This window comes from Mustelus asterias, chromosome 15 (assembly GCF_964213995.1).
Source record: "Mustelus asterias chromosome 15, sMusAst1.hap1.1, whole genome shotgun sequence".
NCBI lineage: Eukaryota > Metazoa > Chordata > Chondrichthyes > Carcharhiniformes > Triakidae > Mustelus > Mustelus asterias.
In genome coordinates, this window is record NC_135815.1 from 14,247,045 (window position 1) to 14,271,942 (window position 24,898).

Sequence of the window (24,898 nt, forward strand, 5' to 3'; positions counted from 1 at the left end):
AAAGGTTTACTCTATTACAAAAGCTACAAGCTGCTTACATAGAAGTGGTAGTTATTAACTAAAATGCAGATACAAAGTTTAAAATACCAATAAAGGGAAAAAAAACTTAAAGGTGAGATTTCAAATCAATCCTGGATATTATTGCAGGCTTGTTGCTTGAATTCCTTATTTCCAAAATGAAGGGTTGGAGCTTGAGGTTTGGCTTAGAAGCAGTGGACGAATTGGAGCTTTCTTTTGCCGGTAGAATCGAAGTAGAACAGGTCTTGGGAGTGAGTGAAGATTCCTTGTTTTCACTTCAACAGCACTAGATGTTAGTGGCGTGATTTGTACAGCAATCTATTAGCTGTTTCTGGAAACCTTCCTTGGTGTCTCCATGTTGAGAAACACTTTCTGTTTCAAGGTCCTCCTCAAGATGATTCTCTCTTTGGGCAGCTTCCAGCCTTATGAAACCCAAAGATTGCTGCACCCAAACTGATGAATCATGCTTCCATATTGGAGGCGCTTTTTTAACTTTTCATTGAGGCCCTTATCATATAATTGTCTTTGTTCTGAAAGAAGACCAGCAAGTGGAAGGATAAATTTTTCAAGTGCAAAACAATCTGAGGTGAACAGTTTGATAATGGTTTATAACGAACATAGAAAGGTGCCTAGTTATCTGCCCATGCATCTCTTGTGAACAAAGTTTTTAAATCTATAATATTGTAACTGCACATTCATGACAGGCAGTCATGACTATCCCATTCATTGCAAGAAGATGCCAATCTCTGGTACAAGAGCAAAATTGAAGCAAATAGGCTAGATGCATTTAAGGGAAAACTAGACCAGAATCTGAGGAGGAAGGAAATAGATGGTTATGGTGGTAGGTTGAGGAGAAAAGATGAGAGGATGTTTGAGTGGAACATAAACACTGATATTGACTCGTTAGATCAAATGACCTGTTCCTGTGCCTTGTATTCTGAGCTATCCTAAATAAAATGCTGCAGTTGCTGGAAATCTGAAATAGAGTTCTGCTGAAAGGTCATTGACCTGAATTGTGAACTATGTACTCTCTCCACACATTGTCAGATATGCTGGGTATTTTCAGCATTTTCTGTTTCATGTAAGTCTTTGGTGCCAAGTATGAAGTCAGGCTTATGTCTGTAAGTGTATATATAAAAATAACCACAACAAATACCACAGAGCATTCTAGCTTCCACCAAATTCTGTTTCTGTAGTGGATAGTCATTACTTGGGTAACTAACTGAGTTACCAACTATACTATCGTGAGGTAGCCAAATTTACATAGAGTTAAATCCTTTAAATGACCCGAGTTAATGGTCTTGTTACAATCCTACTAAATATTTGCCTTAAAAATTGTGTTTACATAATTCCTTTCTTGACCCCAGAGCGTCCCAAAGTACATTATTTTTGAAATGTAATCACTTTTGTAACACAAGTGTGGCAATATTTTGCACGTGGCAAACTACAAACAGCAATGTGTTAATGGTCCAATAATCTTTTTTCAGTAATGTTGATTAAGGGATAGATATTGGCTGTGAAGCCAGGGTAACTCCCCTCTTCTTTGAAGTAGTGCCATGAGATCTTTTACTTCCACCGGAGAGCCTTGTATCAGTTTTCGGCTTTGACAAAGAGTCATCTGGACTCGCAACGTCAACTCTTTTCTCTCCTTATAGATGCTGCCAGACCTGCTGAGACTTTCCAGCATTTTCTCTTTTGGTTTCCGATTCCAGCATTCGCAGTAATTTGCTTTCACCCTTGTATCAGCCTTGGCTTGGTGTTGGAGCATTGGCCTCTAAGCAGGATTGCTAATTCTAGTTGGATGCATTTCTGAAGATTTCATCATGTGACATCGCCCACAGTGTGGAAATGCAGTTTGGATGCTTGTAGTTGGCTGACATTACTGTCCATGAACTTAAAATAAGTGTATTTATTTACTGGCAGGGATAGAATTGCTATTTTTGTTTTGGAAAATTTCACGAATACCACCCTGAATAGTTCTCCAGCATCCACAGGAAATGTGTTCTCTGATTCTCCAACCACCCTTAGAGATGTGCCCTCCGATATCATTAGTGCTGGTTGTCTAATTCTTGGCTTAACAGTTGGTTCAATGTTCAAATTGAATCAGCTGTGACAGGTAGCTGCTGGTGCCCACTTGGAGGGTGGCTAGAGGATATTCTGACAATTATTTCATCAGTCAGTTAATGTTGTTGCTGTTGAGATTGCTCTGCTGACTTTTCAAAAAACTTAATGCAACCTCAAAGAAGATGCTTACATAAAAGATGTGGATTTCCACTGGATAATTTTCAATTTGTTGACCAAGGCCAAAGTACTTCCTAAGAACAACAGCAGGACCATGGAGAAAGAGCAAGGAAATCGGACTAATTTGCTCGTTCTTTCAAAGTCTTTGAATTGACATGATGGGTTGAATGATGAGCTAGAACTATAGAAAAGTTATGGCACAGAGAGGGGCCATTTAGTCCATTGTCTCTGCCAATGGAAAAATAAAAATCTAGCTGCCCCATTCTATGCTGAAAAATTTTAGTACATTGATATAAAAGCATTCTTAATTGGCCACAATTTTCTTAATTTCTCTGTAAAAGTTGGACTATAGGATGAGGTGGTGGTATAATGCTCCTTACCATTTATTTGAAGTTTTGGATCCTGTTTCATAAATTTTATGAAGGGATATGGGGGTAGGGCCTGGGTGGGATTGTGGTCGGTGCAGACTCGATGGGCCGAATGGCCTCTTTCTGTACTGTAGGGTTTCTATGATTTCTATGATTTATCCATTTAAATTACTTGTCGCATCCAATTATTAAAGATAACAATTATAAGTTAATTAGCACATTTTAAATAAGCTGTCAGCTTGTTTTATGGGGGGAAATTCATTAACTCGGCTGAAGTAATGACATTCTCTTCATAAACAGCACTGACAGTGGAATAAAGAGTTATGCATCTCAAGCGATGTTAGGTCAGCAGTGGAAATAGTGATGTTGTACTGTATGAAAATCTTGTGTCTCATGGATGTCCAGAAGTTGACAAAATGCTGTCACGTCCCAATTTGTCTTGTGTGGGTATGAGCCAGACTTTAGTCCCTTGAATTTAGAAGAGCAACTGAGTGTTCGGTAGACTAGAAAGAAAAGCCCACTAATCACGAGAGCACAGGTGAAGCGTGGGTGTGATAGAGGTCTCTCCACTTGTCTGGATGGCGAAAGCTGATGAGGTAAATATTGGCCAGGACATTGGGAAGAATTATCTGCCCGAGGGGGCAGACAAGGCCTCGATTTTAACATCTCCAAACAGTGGTACCTCTGACAGTGCAGCATTCCCTCGATAGGTTCTGGGCTCAAATCTCTAGAGTGGGACTTGACTGTGAGACTGCTACAAGTGAGTTGCAACTGAATCCTAATGTCTGCCATGTTGGCCTATAGCAATCGCTGGACTTCAAAATAATTAGTTGTGTGTAAAATGCTAGCTTTTGTCCAGGTGCTGTATAAATGCAGACCATTCTCTGCTATTCCCCAAATTATGTATTAGATTTTTGGGTTGTATCAACTGAGTTGGGTCACACATTATAGCACAACAAATTGACGGTAGTGTTCCCATCCCACCTCTGCCACCAAAGTATTTTAGAAGTAGTAATTTTCCAAAAAGAAATCTCTCAAATTGGATTAGAAAAATGTTACAGAAGCACTAGCAAACGGATTTATGAAACCGAGGGACTATACCAATCCGGGCTGGGCGTGTTACTCTGGAAGTGAGAAGATTGAGGAGTGACCTGATTTGTAGTCTTTAAGATTATGAAAGGGTTTGATCTGGTGGGTCGACAAAAGATGTTTCCAGTTGTGGATGGTGGGAGTGTAACCATAAGCTAGCCGCTAATAAATCCAATATAGCATTCGGGAAAACCTCTTTAACCCAGGAGGGGAAATATCCCAGGGAGTGGTTGAGGTGAATAGCACAGTTACATTTAAGGGGAAGCTGGATAAACACATGAGGGAAAAAGGAATAGGAGGAGATGAAAAGGGTGAGATGAGAAGGGATTGGGGGAGAGTTTAACCCTGATAAGTGCGAGGTGATTCATTTTGGTAGGACAAATTTGAATGCGGATTACAGGGTCAGCGGCAGGGTTCTGAGAAATGTGGAGGAACAGAGCAATCTTGGGATTCATATCCACAGATCTCTGAAGGTTGCCACTCAAGTGGATAGAGCCATGAAGAAGGCCTACAGTGTGTTAGCGTTTATTAACGGGGTTTGAGTTTAAGAGCCGTGGGGTTATGCTGCAACTGTACAGGACCTTGGTGAGACCACATTTGGAATATTGTTTGCAGTTCTGGTCACCTCACTATAAGAAGGACGTGGAAGCATTGGAAAGAGTGCAAAGAGATTTACCAGGATGCTGCCTGGTTTGGAGGGTAGGGGGTAGGTCTTATGAGGAAAGGTTGAGGGAGCTAGGGCTTTTCTCTTTAGAGCGGAGGAGGATGAGAGGCGACTTAGAGGTTCATAAGATGATGAGGGGGATAGATAGAGTGGACGTTCAGAGACTATTTCCTCGGGTGGATGTAGCTGTTATTAGAGGGCATAACTATAAGGTTCATGGTAGGTCTGAGGTAGGTTCTTTATGATGTGGAGATGCCGGCGTTGGACTGGGGTAAACACAGTAAGAAGTCTAACAACACCAGGTTAAAGTCCAACAGGTTTATTTGGTAGCAAACGCCACTAGCTTTCGGAGCGCTGCTCCTTCGTCAGGTGAGTGGGAGTTCTGTTCACAAATGGCATATAAAGACACAAACTCAATTTTCAGAAAAATGAATAATGATTGGAATGCGAGTCTTTACAGCTAATCAAGTCTTAAAGATACAGACAATGTGAGTGGAGAGAGCATTAGCACAGGTTAAAGAGGTGTGTATTGTCTCCAGACAGGACAGCCAGTGAGACTTTGCAAGTCCAGGCAAGTTGTGGGAGTTACAGATAGTGTGACATGAACCCAAGATCCTGGTTGATATTCACCCACTCTTTTTGCCCTTCTCTAGTTCTGAGTGTTATTGAATTTGCTGCCATAACCCTATCCTGGTTACTGACCTCTCCGGTCATGGAGGCAGTTTCTAATTTACTCAATTAGAACTCTAAAAGGTTGCAAATTAACTCTGGCTCACTAGCCCAATGTATTACATGTTGTACAATTAGGAATAGTCTTGTGGATTCTACTTGGTCCTTTCTTATTTTTGCCAATTTTCCAAACTCATTCCCTGAAGCTGTTGAATATTTTTAAGTTTCTGCACATGATTTAAGATATTCAGTGTAAGCAAGTTTTACAAGCTTAATTGTCACAGTCAAGCCAATCCTATCCAAAACCCCACAAATAAGAATCTTCAGCAATTAGAGGCAAGAACCACGGCTTTTTTCTTCCCTTGCTTGCCCAATCATAGGGAGGTCTGGCTTTGAAGCTCCTTGCACCATCCAGGTTGAGACCAGAGAGGATCTCAAGAGTTGGAACCCCAGGACCTTATCTGTGTGATTGAAGTACTTGCTCAATCAACTGAGCTTTGGGGCAATTCTTATTTAAATACCCAGGCATCTCATGTTCTTTATCTTAGCTGCACTGTTAGTCAGCCCTTTACTACATTATAACACCTATGACTCCGTGGCCAAATACTGGTCCACTCCATTTTCAAGTTTGCTGATGGCACCACTGAGTGGGTCGTATCTCTAGCAATGACGAGAAGGAGTACAGGAAGAAGGTAAAGAATCTAGTGAAATGGTGCTATGACAGTAAACTCTCCCTCCAATGTCAGTAAAACGAAGGAGATAGTCATCAACTTCAGGAAGCGTAATGGGGGACATGCCCCTGTCTACATCAAAGGTGATGAAATGGAGATGGTTGAGAGTTTCTAGGTGTTCAGACCACCAACAATCGGTCCTGGCCCCTCCATGCTGACACTATAGTTAAGAAAGCCTACCAATGCCTCTACTTTCTCAGGAGACGAAGGAAATTTAGCATGTCCACTACGACACTCTCCAATTTTTACAGCTGCATTCTTTCTGAGTGCATCACAGCTTGGTATAGCTCCTGCTCTGACCAAGGCTGCAAGAAACTACAAAGAGTTATGAATGTAGCCCAGTCCATCACGCAAACCAGCCTCCCATCCTTTGACTCCATCTACTCTTCCTGCTGCCTCGGGAAAGCAGCCAGCATAGTCAAGGACCCCACACATACTCTCTTCCACCTTCTTCCATCTGGGGGAAAAAGAGATCACATACCAACTGACTTGAGAATAGCTTCTTTAAAGTTTATTTATTAGTCACAAGTAAGCCTTACATTAACACTGCAATGAAGTTGCTGTGAAATTCCATTAGTCGCCACATTCCGGCCCCTGTTCGGGTCAATACACCTAACCACGTCTTTCAGACTGTGGGAGGAAACCGGTGCACCCAGAGGAAACCTACGCAGACACGGGGAGAATGTGCAAACTCCACACTGACAGTGACCCAAGCTGGGAATTGAACCCAGGTCCCTGGCACTGAGGCAGCAGTGCTAACCACTGTGCCACCATGCTGCCTGCCACCATGCTTCCCTGCTGCCATCCAACTTTTGAACGGTCCTGTCACATATTAAACTGATCTTTCTCCTCACCCTATCAGTAACTGCAGCCTATCCTTGCCTTCTCCTCTATGTACTCAATGAATGGTATGTTTTATCTGTATGGCTCGCAAGAAACAATGCTTTTCACTGTATCCCAATGCATGTGACAATAAATCAATTCAATTCATGTTTTACTGTGACCCCTGTTAGCTGCTGGCTTGATGACTGTAATGCCAAATTTTGAATCATAACTTCCAAATAGAATAGAGCTATTACGAACCTCTTTTGTTCATGACGTCCTTTCAAATTCACACTCTTTATACCTGGAAACAAAATTATTTTTATCAAAGACGGAAGTATGTTATGCATGCTTTGACTTGAGTCAGTTTCACACTACTTTGACTTTAATCTTTGTAGAGCATTTTAACTTTATCATGTTGTGCAGAGCAAGTAGAATCCATAAAAGTGGCTTAGTGAGAAACATTTCCTGGCAAGTTTCCTTTGCAACTTCTAAAAATTGCTTTTGATGATTTTTATTCAATTATGATGTGTAGATAATGCAACCTGCATTAATTAAAAATCTTATCTATGAAATACTGTGTTCATGAATGGTACAACATAGTTATAAACTACAATCAATGTACCATATGAATTGAATAGCAGCCCTTACCCAATTGAATAGCAGCCCTTACCCCTACCCACTCAAGTGGATAGAGCTGTGAAGAAAGCCTATAGTGTGTTAGCTTTTATTAACAGGGGGTTGGAGTTTAAGAGCCGTGGGGTTATGCTGCAACTGTACAGGACCTTGGTGAGACCACATTTGGAATATTGTGTGCAGTTCTGGTCACCTCACTATAAGAAGGACGTGGAAGCATTGGAAAGAGTGCAAAGAGATTTACCAGGATGCTGCCTGGTTTGGAGGGTAGGTCTGATGAGGAAAGGTTGGGGGAGCTAGGGCTGTTCTCTCTGGAGCGGAGGACGCTGAGGGGAGACTTAATAGAGGTTTATAAAATGATGAAGGGGATAGATAGAGTGAACGTTCAAAGACTATTTCCTCGGGTGGATGGGGCTATTACAAGGGGGCATAACTATAGGGTTCATGGTGGGAGATATAGGAAGGATATCGGAGGTAGGTTCTTTACGCAGAGAGTGGTTGGGGTGTGGAATGGACTGCCTGCAGTGATAGTGGAGTCAGACACTTTAGGAACATTTAAGCGGTTATTGGATAGGCACATGGAGCACAGCAGGATGATAGGGAGTGGGATAGCTTGATCTTGCTTTCAGATAAAGCTCGGCGCAACATCGTGGGCCAAAGGGCCTGTTCTGTGCTGTACTGTTCTATGTTCTATGTCTTTTTGCTGCCTGCGGTTATTGTTTCCAATTGCAAGTACTCCACGTGGACACACTAGTCTCTTTATTCAAACTTCTCTTGCATGCCTACCTGACCATTTCCCAGAGGTTGCTTAACTTTGCACATGTTAGCTCCTTGCAAAGGCTGCTAATATTTATTTTGCAATTCCTCCTTTCTAAATTCATATTTATAAGCATTTAAAGTAGTGGGTTCTGATAAAAGGACATCAGCCAGAAATGTTAATCCTAGTTTCCTCACTCCACAGATGCCATCTGACCTTGTTGACTGTTTACTTAATATATAAAAATAGAAAATGTGATGCTGTGGCGCAGTTCTTTATTAGTGCATGTTGTGCAGATGCTCTTTTTTGGAATTAATAAAACACCACCTGTTGACTTTCATTTGTGCATTTTAAGTATCAAAAGAAAAAATAGATTCATTAAACTGTTATGTCTCAATTAAATAAAACCCCAAAACAATTAAAGCTTTTTAGAATATTTTTAATGTTTGGTACTCCCCATCAACACATTCATAAGAAACTTCTGTACCAGAGGGTAGCGAGAATGTGGGACTTGCTATCATGGGGATATTTATTTATTTCACAGGATGCTAGGCCAGCTTTTATTGCCCATCCTTAATTGCTCTTGTGAAGGTGGTGGTGAGCCTCTTCCTTGAACCATTGCAGTCCATGTGGTGCAAATACACCCACATCCTTTGGGGAAAAATAAAGAAAAAGCAGTTGAAGCAAATAATATATGTACATTTAAGGGGAAGCTACATAAGGATATGAGGAAGAATGGAATCTGTTGTGTTAAATAAGAAACAATGGGAAGAGACTTCAATGCCAGCTTTGACTTGTTGGACTGCATGGCCTGCCTCAGTGTTTTACTATGTTACAAAAATGGTCAGTTATGGTAAGTACATCAGGTTTGAAGCATGTATTTGTGTTCTAAAACAACAAAAAAATGATTGTGATTCCATTCAAATCATGTTTGAAGTGTCATTCTGCATGATCCGTTTGTATGTTGTTCAACCCTAATTTGATTTCAATTGCCATATTAATCTCCTACTGCTTTGACAATCTAAGAATGGAAGAATTGCAAACACTAACATATAACATTATAACTTGTGAGAAGAATTTATGTAGATTAACATTTTAACATTGTATACTGTTTGTTCACGAGTTCTTTAGCAGCTGACATGAACAGTTAGATGGTAAGTAAGTTGCTTAGTAGTAGATTAACTTGAACATTGTTGAGAAGAGAAACGTGTTGCCGAAGCTTTTCATCTTGCACTCATCAGGACAAATGCAAAAATGCTAAACTTCAAAAGATCATAATTTATCATACAAGGGGAAAGGGTGCTGATTGGTTGGCAAGCCGACTCTAGCCAAGGCATTGTCATGGATAAAGTAACAGTGAACTAGAGAGGGCGGCACGGTAGCACAGTGGTTAGCACTGCTGTTTTGCAGGGCCAGGGACCTGGGTTCAATTCCGGCCTCGGGTCACTGTCTGTGTGGAGTTTGCACATTCTCCCCGTGTCGGTGTGGGTTTCCTCCGGATGCTCTGGTTTCCTTCCACAGTCCAAAGATGTGTGGGTTAGTTGATTGGCCATGCTAAATTGCCCCTTAGTGTCAGGGGGATTAGCAAGGGTAAATATGAGGGGTTAAGAACTAGGAGTCGCCTATCTGGCCCCTCAAGCCTGCTCCGCCATTCAATAAGATCATGCCTGATCTTTTTGTGGACTCAGCTCCACTTACCTGCCTGCTCACCATAACCCTTAATTCCTTTACTGTTCAAAAATTTATCTATCCTTGCCTTAAAAACATTCAATGAGGTAGCCTCAACTGCTTCACTGGGCAGGGAATTCCACAGATTCACAACCCTTTGTGTGAAGATGTTCCTCCTCAACTCAGTTCTAAATCTGCTTCCTCTTATTTTGAGGCCATGCCCCCTAGTTCTAGTTTCACCCGCCAGTGGAAACAACTTCCCTGCTTCTATTTTATCTATTCCTTTCATAATCTTTCATGTTTCTATAAGATCTCCCCTCATTGTTCTGAATTCCAATGAATGTAGCCCCAGTCTACTCGGTCTCTCCTCATAAGCCAACCCTCTCAACTCCGGAATCAACCTAGTGAATCTCCTCTGCACCCCCTCTAGTGCCAGTATATCCTTTCTCAAGTAAGGAGACCAAAACTGTACACACTACTCCAGGTGTGGCCTCACCAGCACCCTACACAACTGCAACACAACCTCGCTGTTTTTAAACTCCATCCCTCTAGCAATGAAGGACAAAATTCCATTTGCCTTCTTAATTACCTGCTGCACCTGCAAACCAACTCCTTGAGATTCCTGCACAAGGATACCCAGGTCCCTTTGCACAGCAGCATGCTGCAATTTTTTACCACTTAAATAATAGTCCATGGTTACGGGAATAGGGCCTGGCTGGGAAACTCTGGTCAGTGCAGACTCGATGGGCCGAATGGCCTCCTTCTGCACTATAGGGATTCTATGATTCTATAGGTACCTGAAGCTCCCTGGTGATTCACAAAAGGGGCAAGACTTGAACAAATTACTTTATTGCAGACAGCAGGTCCCTGTGCATGAATATAAGTTGCTTCTAGCAAGCGCAAATGAGCCGAGTTACAAACTTTGACAAAGAGTCATCTGGACTTCAAACATCAGCTCTTTTCTCTCCTTATAGATGCCGCCAGACCTGCTGAGATTTTCCAGCATTTTCTCTCTTGGTTCGAGTTACAGACTTGACTGACTATCTTCAATTGGTTGTTAGTGCAGTTATTGAAGCACTCAAAATTGTTCCCCATAATTTCTCTATGTAAATACCTTGTCCAAAGTCAAATCAGCACGCTTTCTTCATGTCTCTCTTTTCAGCAATATTAGATCATCTTTAATAGTGTTTATTAATCTAAGTGCAATCTATACCATACCACTCTAGAATAACAGTGTAAAGGCTATTTGTTACCAAAGATTCTTAATCTGGTTTGCATTGTATGGCACTTCCCAACAGAGGGCACTGTGAACTTTAGGAAGGATTGAATAAACAATTTTTTTTGCAGATCTTGCAGGATTATCCGGAGTAAGTTGTGTATGTGATTACGGTCCAATTGCTATTGCTGGTTTTGAGATATATTTTTTGACAGAACTTAAATGTAAACTTTTAAAGTTTTACTTTGAATGCATACTTTTCCACTCCTGCCAAATATTGCCTGTATACTTTGAAGATTGCACCGCAGACCATTTCTCTTTTCAGTGTTTCTCTTGATTCGCATGCTCCATTTTGATAGGTTTATTTTGAAAGGAAACATATTTTCAATTTCAATTACCAACTAACTATTAAAGTACAGTATTGATGAATTAATGTTCTATTTTTGTTTTCCTAATTCATGGGATGTGCGCGTCACTGGCTGGACCGGTATTTATTGTCCACCCTTAATTGCCTTTTAACTGAGGCTTGCTAGGTCTTTTCAGAGGGCAGTTAAGAGTCAATCACATTGCTGTGGATCTGAAGTCACATGTAGGGCAGACTAGGTGAGGACAGCAGATTTCCTTCCCTAAAGGACACTAATAAACCAGATGGGCTTTTGCGATAATCAACGATGGTTTCATGGTCATCATTAGACTTTTAATTTCAGATTCTTTTTCCTTTTATTCACATTTTACCATCTGCCAGGTTGGGATTCAAACCTGGGTCCTCGGAGCATCACAGGTAACTGGATAGAACTTTTAAAAATGGAATACTGATTTCCTCAGTTGAGTAGTAGATCCATTTCTTTCAGAAAGAGGATGTATACCATATGTTTTGTTCCTTAAAGTTCTCTGTTTTATCATGCACTCACTTATTTCTAAAATGTTTCAGTTGTAAAATAAGTAAGTAAAGTCATAGTCCCAGATGACCCTTGAGGGTGAGAGGTGGTGATTTAACCTGAAGATGACTACACCTCAGGCGAGGGGCAAGGTTGAGAAGGCAGGCCTTCATGAATAACCTCAGCTGGTACGGGAATTGAACCCACGCTGTTGACATCTCTCTGCATCATTAATCAGCTGTCTAGCCAACTGAGCTAAACCAACCTTTTGATTTTGGCATTAGGGTGAGCACAAAGTGTTTTGCTTCACGTATGATTCAATTGACCTACTAGGACGCTTAAATTTTGTTTATTTATTAGTCTCACAAGTAGGCTTGCATTAATGCTGCAATGAAGTTACTGTGAAAATCCCCTAGTTGCCACACTCCGGCGCCTCTTCGGGTGCACTCGGAGAATTTAGCATGGTCAATGCAACTAACCAGCACATTGGGCGGCATGGTTGCACAGTGGTTAGCACTGCTGCTTCACAGCTTCAGGGACCTGGGTTCGATTCCCGACTTGGGTCACTGTCTGTGTGGAGTTTGCACATTCTCCTCGTGTCTGCGTGGGTTTCCTCCGGGTGCTCCAGTTTCCTCCCACAGACCAAAGATGTGCGGATTAGGTTGATTGGCCATGCTAAAAATTGCTCTTAGTGTCCTGAGATGCGTAGGTTAGAGAGATTAGTGGGTAAATATGTAGGGATATGGGGGTAGGGCCTGGGTGGGATTGTGGGCGGTGCAGACTCGATGGGTCGAATGGCCTCTTTCTGTACTGTAGGGTTTCTATGATATCTTTCGGATTATGGGAGGAAACTGGAGCATCCAGAGGAAACCCATGCTACAGATCTCAGTCTCCAGACTTCAGAGAGGGAAAGGGCTACTTCCCTTGCAGCTTCCAAGAAGCAACTGACTTGAATATTATGTGTAAGCCTAGCTCTACCCAGTCACATTTATTCCCTGTTAGTTATCCTAATCAAGCCCTATTCTGCAAAATCCCAGGGGAACACTAAAAACAGCAGAACAGCGTTAGTTCAGATTAAAACAAACATTTTCACAATTACGAGCAATTATGCTGCTGTAGGAACAATACAGGATGTTGGTTATAGATCTGGCGGCACTGGTTAGAAGAGACAGTTAAAAATAGCCCTGCATAAGATACATGTCTCAAATACGTTTCACAAAGGCACAGTATTGTCACACCTGTAACTGGACAATATTAAAGTAACAGTGAAGTAATCACAGGATTGCGACATGGGTGCAGGGGCTTTTCACCCTGTTCTTCCTGCAAACCAACAGTCGATTCCTCTCCAAGCATGCAGCTGATCCCTATGGCTGGACATCCATTTCCAGCATTCTCTGTTTTTGTTTCAGGATTTTGCTTATTTAAGTCAAATAGTATCTGAATTGGAGGTAATGTGCCATGATGTTGCTCATTTCCTCAGTCAGATGTTGTAAGAATAAAAGATGTCATAGTAAAATTTGGTGAATTTAGTGTGTTCCGTCATGTATGCCATTGTCAGTGCATGTGAGATGCGCTAAGGAATATCAAACACAAAGTTTAAAGTTTATTTATTAGTGTCACACATAGGCTTGCATTAACACTACACTGAACTTACTGTGAAAATCCCCTAGCCACCACACTCCAGCGCCTGTTCGGCTACACAGAGGGAGAATTTAGCATGGCCAATGCACCTAACCAGCACGTCCTTTGGACTGCGGGAGGACTGGAGCACCCAGATGAAACCCTCGGAGAACATGCAAACTCCACACAGACAGTCACCCGTGGCCAGAATTAAACCCAGGTCCCTGGCGTTGTGAGGCAGCAGTGCTAACCACTGTGCCACCATGGTTCCAATCATTCAAATTGAGTACTTTGCCTCAAATGGCTTGGAGCTTGGTGATTGAGTATTCCACCACTTTCTTGAGTTGAGCCTGATAAATGGTGAAGAGACTTTGAAAATAAGCTGCTGGTTGTAGAGTACCTAGCCTCAGCCCTGCTTTTGTAATCATGTTAATATATCTCAAGCTTCTAGTCAGCAGTGGTCCTTCAGTTTTGATGATGGAATTTTGGTGATGGTGATGCTGCTGAAGGATGTGGGAGTGGGGTGGCTGGCTATGACCTGGTACAGACATTACCAACCAATTTTCAGCCCTGAGTAAACTTGATCAGGTTCTTGTAACTTTGTAGGTATTGCTGACTGTTGTTGATCATGTTTCATTTGTTATTTTCTTATGGTGCCAATAGTTCCTTATTTGTAGCTTTTCTAACTTTTAACATAAATGATCCTTTTGTTCCCTACCTCTTGTGATCATGTGAATTTGAGATTTGATCCAGCACTTTGCAAATATTTACCTACTAGCTGTGCTGTGATTGTAATGTGCGATAGCTAGAAGAATTATGTACATCTCTTGTGATGTAGCTTGATAGTTTCTGGTTTCTGGAGCATAATGGTGACCTTTTAGTTAACTGGTGTGTGCCTTTGATGCTATGCTTGCAGACTGTCAGAATTTAGATAATTGTAGATTTCTGTGAATTCTGCAGATCAATTTGAAGGCAAAAAAAGACAGTGTTTCAGATTTTCGGTTGATCTTCGTTTCTTTCATTCAGTTATAAATATAGGAATTATTTTGCATCTGTGACAAAATCTAATGGACTCAAAACATGGGGAGATGGTTATTATATCCACAGCTACTAATGATCAATATAATTGAAATAAATAAAGCCCATAGATGTCTACAATTTTTTGAAGTATTCCCTGTTTCTTGTAGTTGATACTGGACTCATAATCATGTTGATTTACTGTGAAGATGGTGCTGCAGGAATTTAAATGCTGTTCCTTGATAGGAATTTGTTCCACCATGCATCATCGTTCAGTTAGAAGATATATTTTTAATACGTTATTCATTTGCCTACAGCTAATACTGTTATGACATTTTCTGAAGATTACAAATCGCTTTTTCATCAGGCATGAATATTGGAAAATGGAATTCCTACAAATGATACACAGTGAAGACTGTTCTCTGGAGCCAAGTGGAATTATTTCCCATCACCGAGAACATTATCTTTGAGCAGAGGCAGTGACCAAATTATTTTACCAGATTTTTACCGTCTGGTACTTGGGGCAGCATGGTGGCACATTGGTTAACACCACTACCTCACAGCGCCAGGGACCCGGTTTCAATTCCCGGCTTGGGTCACTGTCTGTGAGGAGTTTGCACATTCTCCCTGTGTCTGTGTGCGTTTCCTCCGGGTGCTCCGGTTTCCTTCCACAGCGCAAAGATATGCGGGTTAGGTGGATTGGCCATACTAAATTGCCCCTTAGTGTCAGGGGGACGAGCTAGGCTAAATGCATGGGGTTATGGGGATGAGGCCTGGGTGGGATTGTGGTTGGTGCAGATTTGGTGGGCCGAATGGCCTGCTTTCTGCTCTGTAGGATTCTGACGGTCAACATTTGTATTCCTAATTGTTTATTAAAAGTTAGTTTGCCAAAACTTACGCCTTGCATGTAAAGCAACCTCTCCTGCATTTATATAATTAAAATAAAATCCTCAAGATGTTGGAAATCTAAAATGAAAACACCATAACTGGAAATACTTAACAGCTCTGGAAGCAGCTGTGGATAGAGAAACAGTTAATATTTCAAGTTAAGAATAACTCTTCGGAATTGCATTTCTCCTGCATTTGCTTTACTGAACTAACTTTTGGTATGTTATTGAAATGTGCATGCCAACTTAAAAGTGTGCAGTACTGATTTTAAGTCGATAAGTTTGATTCTTCAGCTTTTTTCTGATTGATGGAATGGTAGGCAATAGATTTTTTAATGGATACTTTAAGTATTCTGTTACACATCAGGGGAATTGGTTAAAGTGCATTAGATTTGTGATATCAAACAATGAATGATTAGTTTTTTTTTAAAAAGGCAACCTCTAGAGGACTTGTGAATGTATTTCACTGCCTCCACCAAGAAGGCTTTGGTTTTATAGCATTCTACTTTTTAACTGGTCAATAATATATTTTATTTTAGGACTAATACTTGAAAGTTGAGAGTGTTCAACAAGTGATTTTTTCCCCCCTGTAGACAAGAATGAAACAATTATACTATGGGCGTATTCATTTTTGAATAATTTATATCAACATACTAATACTCATTTTGATATCTATTCCTCCTGCCAACTTCCCCATCTGCCATTCATCTGTTCTCCTGTAGATGATCTTGATGTGGTAATGATGATGCTACTGAAAGTTGAGGTTAGATAATTGGACATTTCTTGTTGGAGATGAGTCTTTATCTGTCATTTATTTGGCGCAAGTATTACCTGTCATTATCAGCTCAAGCTTAGATGATCTCTGATTATCAGTCTGGCATAAGCTGTTTCATTATTAGAGGATTTGTGAATAAAGCTAGATAGTGTGGAATTAGTGAAATGTGCTACTGCTGACCTTATGATTGAGGGAGGGTCACTGAAGTAGCAACTGAAGATGGTTAGGGCCATGCTATCTTGAGGAGCATTCATGTTGCTAATAATTATTGAAGGGAGGCTCAAAATGTATTTTTCTGTCCAATTAGCCTTTTTTTAAGGAGTAGCTTACTATTAGTTGTTTTCATTGTTTTAATGCAATAACACAAATATAGATATCGGTCCTTGAAATTTTTGTGTAAGGATGAAAATGTGCTGAATATAATTTGAAATTAGTGCATAGGTTTCAATTATGTCTATTTTAGAAGCATTGTTAGAGTCAACTTGAATTGTTGGGTCACTCCAGGAGACCTGAAAAAATAAGCCAAATAAGAATTCCCAGAATCAATTATAGTAATCAATAAGCACAGCAAAAGAACAAAGAACAGTACAGCACAGGAAACAGGCCCTTTGGCCCTCCAAGCCTGTGCCGCTCCTTGGTCCATCTAGACCAATCGTTTGTATCCCTCCATTCCCAGGCTGCTCATGTGACTATCCAGGTAAGTCTTAAACGATGTCAGCATGCCTGCCTCCACCACCTTACTTGGCAGTGCATTTCAGGCCCCCACCACCCTCTGTGTAAAAAAACATCCCTCTAATATCTGAGTTATACTTCGCCCCTCTCACCTTGAGCCTGTGACCCCTCGTGAACGTCACTTCTGATCTGGGAAAAAGCTTCCCACCGTTCACGCTATCTATCCCCTTCATAATCTTGTACACCTCTATTAGATCTTCCCTCATTCTCCGTCTTTCCAGGGAGAACAACCCCAGTTTATCCAATCTCTCCTCATAGCTAAGACCCTCCATACCAGGCAACATCCTGGTAAACCTTCTCTGCACTCTAACGCCTCCACGTCCTTCTGGTAGTGCGGCAACCAGAACTGGACGCAGTACTCCAAATGTGGCCTAACCAGCGTTCTATACAGCTGCATCATCAGACTCCAGCTTTTATACTCTATACCCCGTCCTATAAAGGCAAGCATACCATATGCCTTCTTCACCACCTTCTCCACCTGTGCTGCCACCTTCAAGGATTTGTGGACTTGCACACCTAGGTCCCTCTGTGTTTCTATACTCCTGATCATAGAAATCATAGAAACCCTACAGTGCAGAAGGAGGCCATTCGGCCCATTGAGTCTGCACCGACCACAATCCCACCCAGGCCCTACCCCCACATATTTTACCCGCTAATCCCTCTAACCTACACATCCCAGGACTCTAAGGGGCAATTTTTTAACCTGGCCAATCAACCTAACCCGCACATCTTTGAACTGATGACTCTGCCATTTATTGTATAACTCCTCCCTACATTATTTCTTCCAAAATGCATCACTTCGCATTTATCCGGATTAAACTCCATCTGCCACCTCTCCGCCCAATTTTCCAGCCTATCTATATCCTGCTGTATTGCCCGACAATGCTCTTCGCTATCCGCAAGTCCAGCCATCTTCGTGTCATCCGCAATCTTGCTGATTACACCAGTTACACCTTCTTCCAAATCATTTATATATATCACAAATAGCAGAGGTCCCAGTACAGAGCCCTGCGGAACACCACTGGTCACAGACCTCCAGCCGGAAAAAGACCCTTCGACCACTACCCTCTGTCTCCTATGGCCAAGCCAGTTCTCCTTGTATCCCATGAGCCTTAACCTTCTTAACCAACCTGCCATGTGGGACTTTGTCAAATGCCTTACTGAAATCCATATAGACGACATCCACGGCCCTTGACTTTTGATGTACCATCATGCCCTAGTTTAAGGTTCTGCAATTAGAGTTGTACTTTTAACTGTTGGAGGAAACCATTACAAAAATAAACTTCAGTTCCTGTCGAAGAACAGCTTGGGGCGGCATGGTAGCGCAGTGGTTAGCACTGCTGCTTCACAGCTCCAGGGACCCGGGTTCGATTCCCGGCTCGGGTCACTGTCTGTGTGGAGTTTGCACATTCTCCTCGTGTCTGTGTGGGTTTCCTCCGGGTGCTCCGGTTTCCTCCCACAGTCCAAAGATGTGCTGGTTAGGTTGATTGGCCAGGTTAAAAATTGCCCCTTAGAATCCTAAGATGCGTAGGTTAGAGGGATTAGCGGGTAAATATGTGAGGGTAGGGCCTGGGTGGGATTGTGGTCGGTGCAGACTCGATGGGCCGAATGGCCTCCTTCTGCAATGTAGGGTTTCTATGATTCTATCACAATCAAAGATTTTTTGACCCAATTAAGAATTCTTAATTCATTTCAACATGACTAATTGCTATCTTGTTTTATTACCTAACAAACTATTCATTTGCTTAATGAAGTCTGAAAACAAATGTCAGCTGACAGCATGGATGCAGAGACTGATAGTTTTACAAAAATAGATGGGTGGTTTTGCTCCTAAAAACTTGGGTATTTGAAAATGCGCAACCATTTTGTTTGAAATCACAAGTACAGTCTACATCAAAATAAATAATAATTGCTTTTGCTTCTTCACAATGTTCTGGACTGCTTTGCAAATATGCACTTTAAAAGAAAACTCTATTTAAATACATATTTAAATGAACAAAATATTTAAATTAAATAAAAATGTAAAGGTTCCAGATTATTCCAAAAGCCCAACTGGGGCTAATGTTCTGCGGAGAAGAGCAGATGCCACCCTCCTGGTCTGCCAATATATAAATTCTCATCCATGTTGTGTGGTTAACTCTTGCTGGCTCTTGAAGTGGTCGAGCAAGAACAGCTTGGGGCGGCATGGCTGTCCAGGCTCTGAAGAAAGGCCAAACACTAGATACCAATAAAAGTTGTGTTGCCAGCTTTGGCTATAACCCAAGAGCAACTTTTTTGAACTTGATATTCAGCAAATCATTGCATCAGGAAGGAAGAGTCTTAACTTTTTAACATGTTCTCAGGTTTAGTGTTTTTGTCTATTACAATTGTCTGAGACTGAACCAGATTATCTGCAATCTTAGTGTCATATTTGACCCTCAGAAAATCTTCTAACCAAATATCCATGCCATCACCTAAGGCTGTCAATTTCCAATTTGGTAACATTGCCCAACTCTACCTCACCTCATCTGTTGAAACTCTTGTCTGTGTCTTTGTTATTTCTAGACTTGGCTAGTTCCATGTACTCTTGACTTTGAATTGCTTGGTGATTTGCCAGCCTGGTGGTTCAGCATGCCATTTAACTGATTTCCTTTGCCTCCCAGATGGGGACAAGGAAATGACCATTTGCTGAAAATTTCATCCAAGGTTCAGTTGTTCTACTAGTCAAGACCTATCATCATGAACAAACCATTTTTTGAAATGTAGATTGATCCTCCCTAGTAACTGATAATTTTAAGGAGTTACATGGTAACCCCTTCTTGCCTACTCTTTTAGTTGCTGTTAGAAGTTTTTTGGGTATCCCAGTGCTGTCTAGTGATAACTACCTCAGTTCATCCTGCCTAATTTGAGAACTGTGATGTTTTGGCAGATTCCAAGTTCTGAACAACGACTTGAACCTTTAGAAGTTTTAAGTGAAAAGTGTGTCTCATGGTGTCTCCTGTGATGATTTTCTAAAAGTTGACCATATGCCATTATTAACTGATGAGCATTGAAGGACCATAATTTCAGGCTTATCCTGAGTTAAAATATTGTGAATGTGTGAAATAGGCTTTCAATTGTAATATTGTTTAATCAGTAGATTAGAAGTTTGCAGACAATTTTCAGTTGTTTTGCTATTTAAAATGTTCTTTGGTTAATTTTTTGATGTATTTATTTTTCACAGACTCATCCTGAAGGCTCCTTTACATCCAGCACCCCCAGGTGGGTGTCGCAGTGGGCAAATTTAGCTGCCAATGATCTGACACCAGCAACATTTGGTACTCATGACCAAGGTAACTATTCACCTGACATAACTTTGCCATCTGCCCATTAATAAATAATTCAGAAGTTGATTACAGCAAGCTTTAATAATAGAATAAAAATTACAATTTGTAGTACATTGTTATTGCAATATATTGTCAGTGTGATAGGTTTGATCAACAAATTCCCATTCCACAAGTTACCAACCTCAACAGTACTGTCAAGGTATGCACGAGCAGAGGTGATAAGGTTTCCAACTTCCTTAACCAATCATGAGAGAAACTTGGTGGGCAAATTAGTTATATTGCTCCTGTTTAATGTATTTGTGTGTACATCTTAGTGGCTGAAAGACAACTCTGGTTCCAAAATGTAATTGGCTCCTATTCTACAGGGAAATGTGCATGACATATAATCTAAACAGCAAAGCACATATTGATTTTTAAAATGGGTGAAATAGAAGAGGAAGGATCAAGCACTGTGATTGTTGAATTTGTGCTACATAAAATTTATGGAAAGCATTATTTAAACACTTGATCTAATGCTGACTTTTACACGCAAGGAGCCCTGTTTCAAATTTTTTCTTCACTCAGGCTGGTTTGCAAGTTTTGGAAAGAAAAAGAAACAGATTAATGGAAATTTTTCTTTTAATGTACCCCTTACCTTCTCCACGCCACATTGAACATTGATAATATCTGGCATTGCTTTTACTTATGCAAGAAGTCAGTGCCTGTCTGCACACTTGATGTGGTGCCATGGAGTATTCCGGGCAGATGTCTATCTGTCAAGAGTGATATTGATTTTTTTTTTAAAATTCATTCGTGGGACATGGGCATTGCTAGTTGGCCAGCATTTATTGCCCAGCCCTAGTTGCCCTTGAGAAGGTGGTGGTGAGCTACCTTCTTGAATCGCTGCAGTTCATGTGCTGTGGGTTGACCCACAATGCCATTAGGGAGGGAGTTTCAGGATTTTGACCCAGCGACTGCGAAGGAACGGTGATATCTTTCCAAGTCAGAATGGTGAGTGGCTTGGAAGGGAGCCTGCAGGTGGTGGTGTTGCCATGTATCTGCTGCCCTTGTTCTTCGGATGGAAGTAGCCGTGGGTTTGGAAGATACTGTCTAAGGATCTTTGATGAATTACTCCATACTTTTCCCAAGAGGACCACATTTCTCTCATTTCATTGATATTTCCTTGCCTGAGGGCTTCCCTCTGTATGCGTAAACCCCCCCCCCCCCCAATCGCTCACCTGTACACTCACTGCAGTACTCTGGGAACTGATCGCCACTACTTTGCCGCTCATGCTTATCATCTAGTCACAAGGCTCTTTTCTCTCATATTTGCTGCTGATTGACTCACTGCAGCATTTTTCAAATCCACTTAGTTGTTCTTCCATGTATCTTGGACAATGTTTGGCAGACTGCATAGGCAGGCATGACGGGCCAGATTCTGGCCCACAAGTCGCCTGTTGGACAAACCTGATCTGACTGTATACTTGTTTTACGGAGTCCTACATTTTATCTGTGACGATACTGAGGAGCAAGATGTCAAATTAAGCTTGGCAATGTGGGCATCGCTGGCTATGCCAGTATTTATTGCCCTTGAAAAGTGGAATGTCTTCTTGGATCACTGCAGTCCATATGGTGTAGGTACTGTTAGGAAGAGAGTTCCAGGATTTTGACCCAGTGACAGAATGACGCTATAGTTCCAAGTCAGGTTGGTGTGCGTCTTGGATAGGCTCTTACAATTTCTACGCCTTTGATGCCCATGTTCTACTCAGTGGTAGAGATCATGGGTTTGGAAGGTGCTTTGAAGGAGATTTGGTGAGTTACTGCAGTGCATCTTCTAAATGGTACACATTGCTGCCACTGTGCATTAGTGGTGGAGGGAGTGAATGTTTAAAGTGTTGGATGGGGTGCCAATAAAGCTTTGTCCTGGATGGTGTTGAGTTTCTTCAGATGAGCGACACGCATCCCAGCAAGTGGAGAATATTCCTTCACATTCCTGACTTGGGCCTTGTAGATGGTGGATAAGCATTGGGGAGTCGAGAGGGGAGTTACGCACTGCAAAATTCTTAGCGTCTAACCTGCTCGCGTAGCCACAGTATTTATATGGCTGGTCTAATTCAATTTCTGAAAAAATAAATCTCTCTTTAGGCCAATCCACATCCAACATCCAACAACCTGCTCAGCAACATCTGCTTATATTTTGACATCTGTGGCAAACCCCACCACAGCAGCAGAGACAAACCACAAAGTTCTAACTAAACATTAGTTCACCCCACCTCTGTGTTAATGAATCCTTTAAAACACTCCAGGACCTGGATCCACATCTTTGCCAAAAACTAGTCAGCTCTTCCATAGACCATATCCTATCTGTGCCAAATTTTGTTGAAATCCATTCATTAGTTTTTGAGATATATTGTTTACAAATTGACTAACTAACTGGGGCAAAAACATTACTTCCACCCACCTTCAGTGACAGAGGTAATAAAACGTTTAAAAAAAGGAAAAAAAAGGCACTAACAATAATAAAGGAAATTTGCCAATCACTATATGACAGTTCATAAAAGTTGAATTTTGTATGTGATTTAGTAACATTCTGTTGTTTCAGTACCAATTAATTATCCCACCAGTTAATTTAGGAATGAATTCAGCTGTTGTATTTTAATTGAACAATTATTAAATTTCTTGACTTGTGTGCCTTCTGATTCGTAACCAGGATTAGTCCAAATGCTAATTTGTGAATTTGCTGATGTCATCCCACTGAGGGGGAAACAATAAATTGCAATGCTCAGTGGGGTACGAAATGAAGGTCCATGGAAGGTCATTTTTCCTGAAACTAACTTGTTTTTTTAAAGAAACCTGTTACATTGCAGTATAAAATGAATTTTTCTTTTGTTAGATGCAGATATTAGTGAATCTGGTATCTCAGCAAAAAGCACATCAACCACTTCAGAAACTGCATCAGCCAATGTGGGTGAGAGAAAGAGAAGAACACTTCCACCGCTTCCAACAGAGGATAAAACAGCTGAGGGCCTAAGACCAAAAGGTTCCCTTACTTTAAACCTAGCAAAATCAAGACGTGAAATAGATGAAAAGCAAGACACAGAGCTCCCTGAGAAAGAAACTACAACTCCACCTCACCAGAAAGACAAACAGAAGGAGTACACCAGCAGCATTTTGAAGACTGGCCGGTCAAAAGGTAGCTCCGCTATTAAAGCTGACAGTACTGGAGATATTTGCAGTGAAACAATGACTAGCAAGGTAGGTGGAGGGTTTCAATCAAGCACCTACACTCCGTCTACTAAAGAGAAAGCTGAAACTCACAAAGGAATATCAGCAGCAAGGCAATCTTCGCCTGCAACTCAACAGCAGGGCCATAAAGAGAGTTTGTACCAACGGAGCTCTTCTAAAACAACATCTGCCAGTAAGCCTCTAGTTAGCACTAATCTGATTGACAAAAGCAGGGAAGTATCACCAAGGCAGAAAGCTAATGATGCACGTGAATCCAGACAAGCCACTGGCACCAGTACTTTGGTCAAAGCAGAGGTTCAAACTGAAGCAAGACAGAAGAAGTCAGAAGAGCCTTCTAGAAGACCCACTTCCAAAGGTGGAGACACAGAAAAAAAAGATTCTCCCAGGCCTTTGGTCAGACAGGGAAGCTTCACCATAGAAAAACCAAGTAGTAATGTACCATTAGAACTTATACCTCGTATTAGTAGGCAGTCTGGGTCACCAGGTGATGGATCTATAACTCCATGGAGCAGAGAGAGAAGTAATTCTAATGGGACAGACTCCACCATTGACACCACTATTTTGTTGAAAGATACAGAATCAGTGATGGCTTTTCTTGAGGCAAAGTTGAAGGATGAGAACAGGATAGATGGTGGAGATGAAACACCAAGTTACCACAGGGATGATTCCATTTCCCCTGAATCAGATGTTGACACTGCTAGTACTATTAGCTTAGTTAGTGGAGATGCAGAAAAGAAGTCTCTTCAAAAGCGAAGAACTCTCAGTAACCTTCACAAGGAGAAGAGCTTCACAAAATCTCTCAAGGATTCATCGAAGGCCACTGCCACCAATACTAGAGACAAACTTACAGACAGAAAAATCAAAGGTCGTACCACTGACCTTAGTATTAGATCTGAACCTCGCAGATCTGTACAAACCACTGGCAGAGGGAGGCAAGCATCTTTTGACTTGACAGATGATGACCAAACATCAAGCTTTCCTCAGTCTACTATCTCTGATTTCCTTTCTTCCGATCAAGAGGCATATTCTAGTCGATCACAAGGGCGGACATCATTTACTTCAACAGATGAACTGTTACATTCCAAACTAGAGGGAAATAAATTATCCAAGACAAAAACTGCTGCTAGTAGCTCAGCTAGCAAATCAACCACTTTACCCAAGCCTCGCCCAACCAGAGCATCTATTTTACGTAGAGCACGTCTTGGTGATGTATCAGATAATGAGCTGGCTGATGTGGATAAAGTTTCTGTCGTATCAGAAGTATCTACAACGAGTTCAACTACATCAAAGCCACCCTCTGGTAGAAAAACACCCTCTAGATTAGATCTCCTTGCTCAACCACGCCGCAACCGGCTGGGTTCTATATCGGCTCGCAGTGACTCTGAAGCAACAACCACACGGAGTAATATTAGTCGAAGTGGAGACTCCTCCATTCGGAGTAACTTGCGTGGAACGTCAACAATGGATAGCAAAGTTTCTCCCAGACTTCGTGCTAATAGCATTTCAAGAATGCCTGATTCTTCTAAAGCTAAAGCATCATTAGCAGGGCACAGTTCTCCATCAGGTAAACTTCATTCAAT

At 41.4% G+C, this 24,898-nt stretch overlaps 1 protein-coding gene across 12 annotated transcripts in view; it reads left to right on the plus strand.

The window, feature by feature from the left end:
- Nucleotides 1-24,898, plus strand: part of cep170aa (centrosomal protein 170Aa) — a 145,849-nt gene that overhangs the window by 89,543 nt on the left and 31,408 nt on the right. For all 12 annotated transcript variants that reach the window (XM_078229530.1, XM_078229531.1, XM_078229533.1 and 9 more), the window contains 2 exons: nucleotides 19,991-20,099; nucleotides 22,966-24,882. In XM_078229530.1, the coding sequence (XP_078085656.1) occupies nucleotides 19,991-20,099; nucleotides 22,966-24,882 (2,026 nt within the window). The remainder of the gene's footprint in view (nucleotides 1-19,990; nucleotides 20,100-22,965; nucleotides 24,883-24,898) is intronic.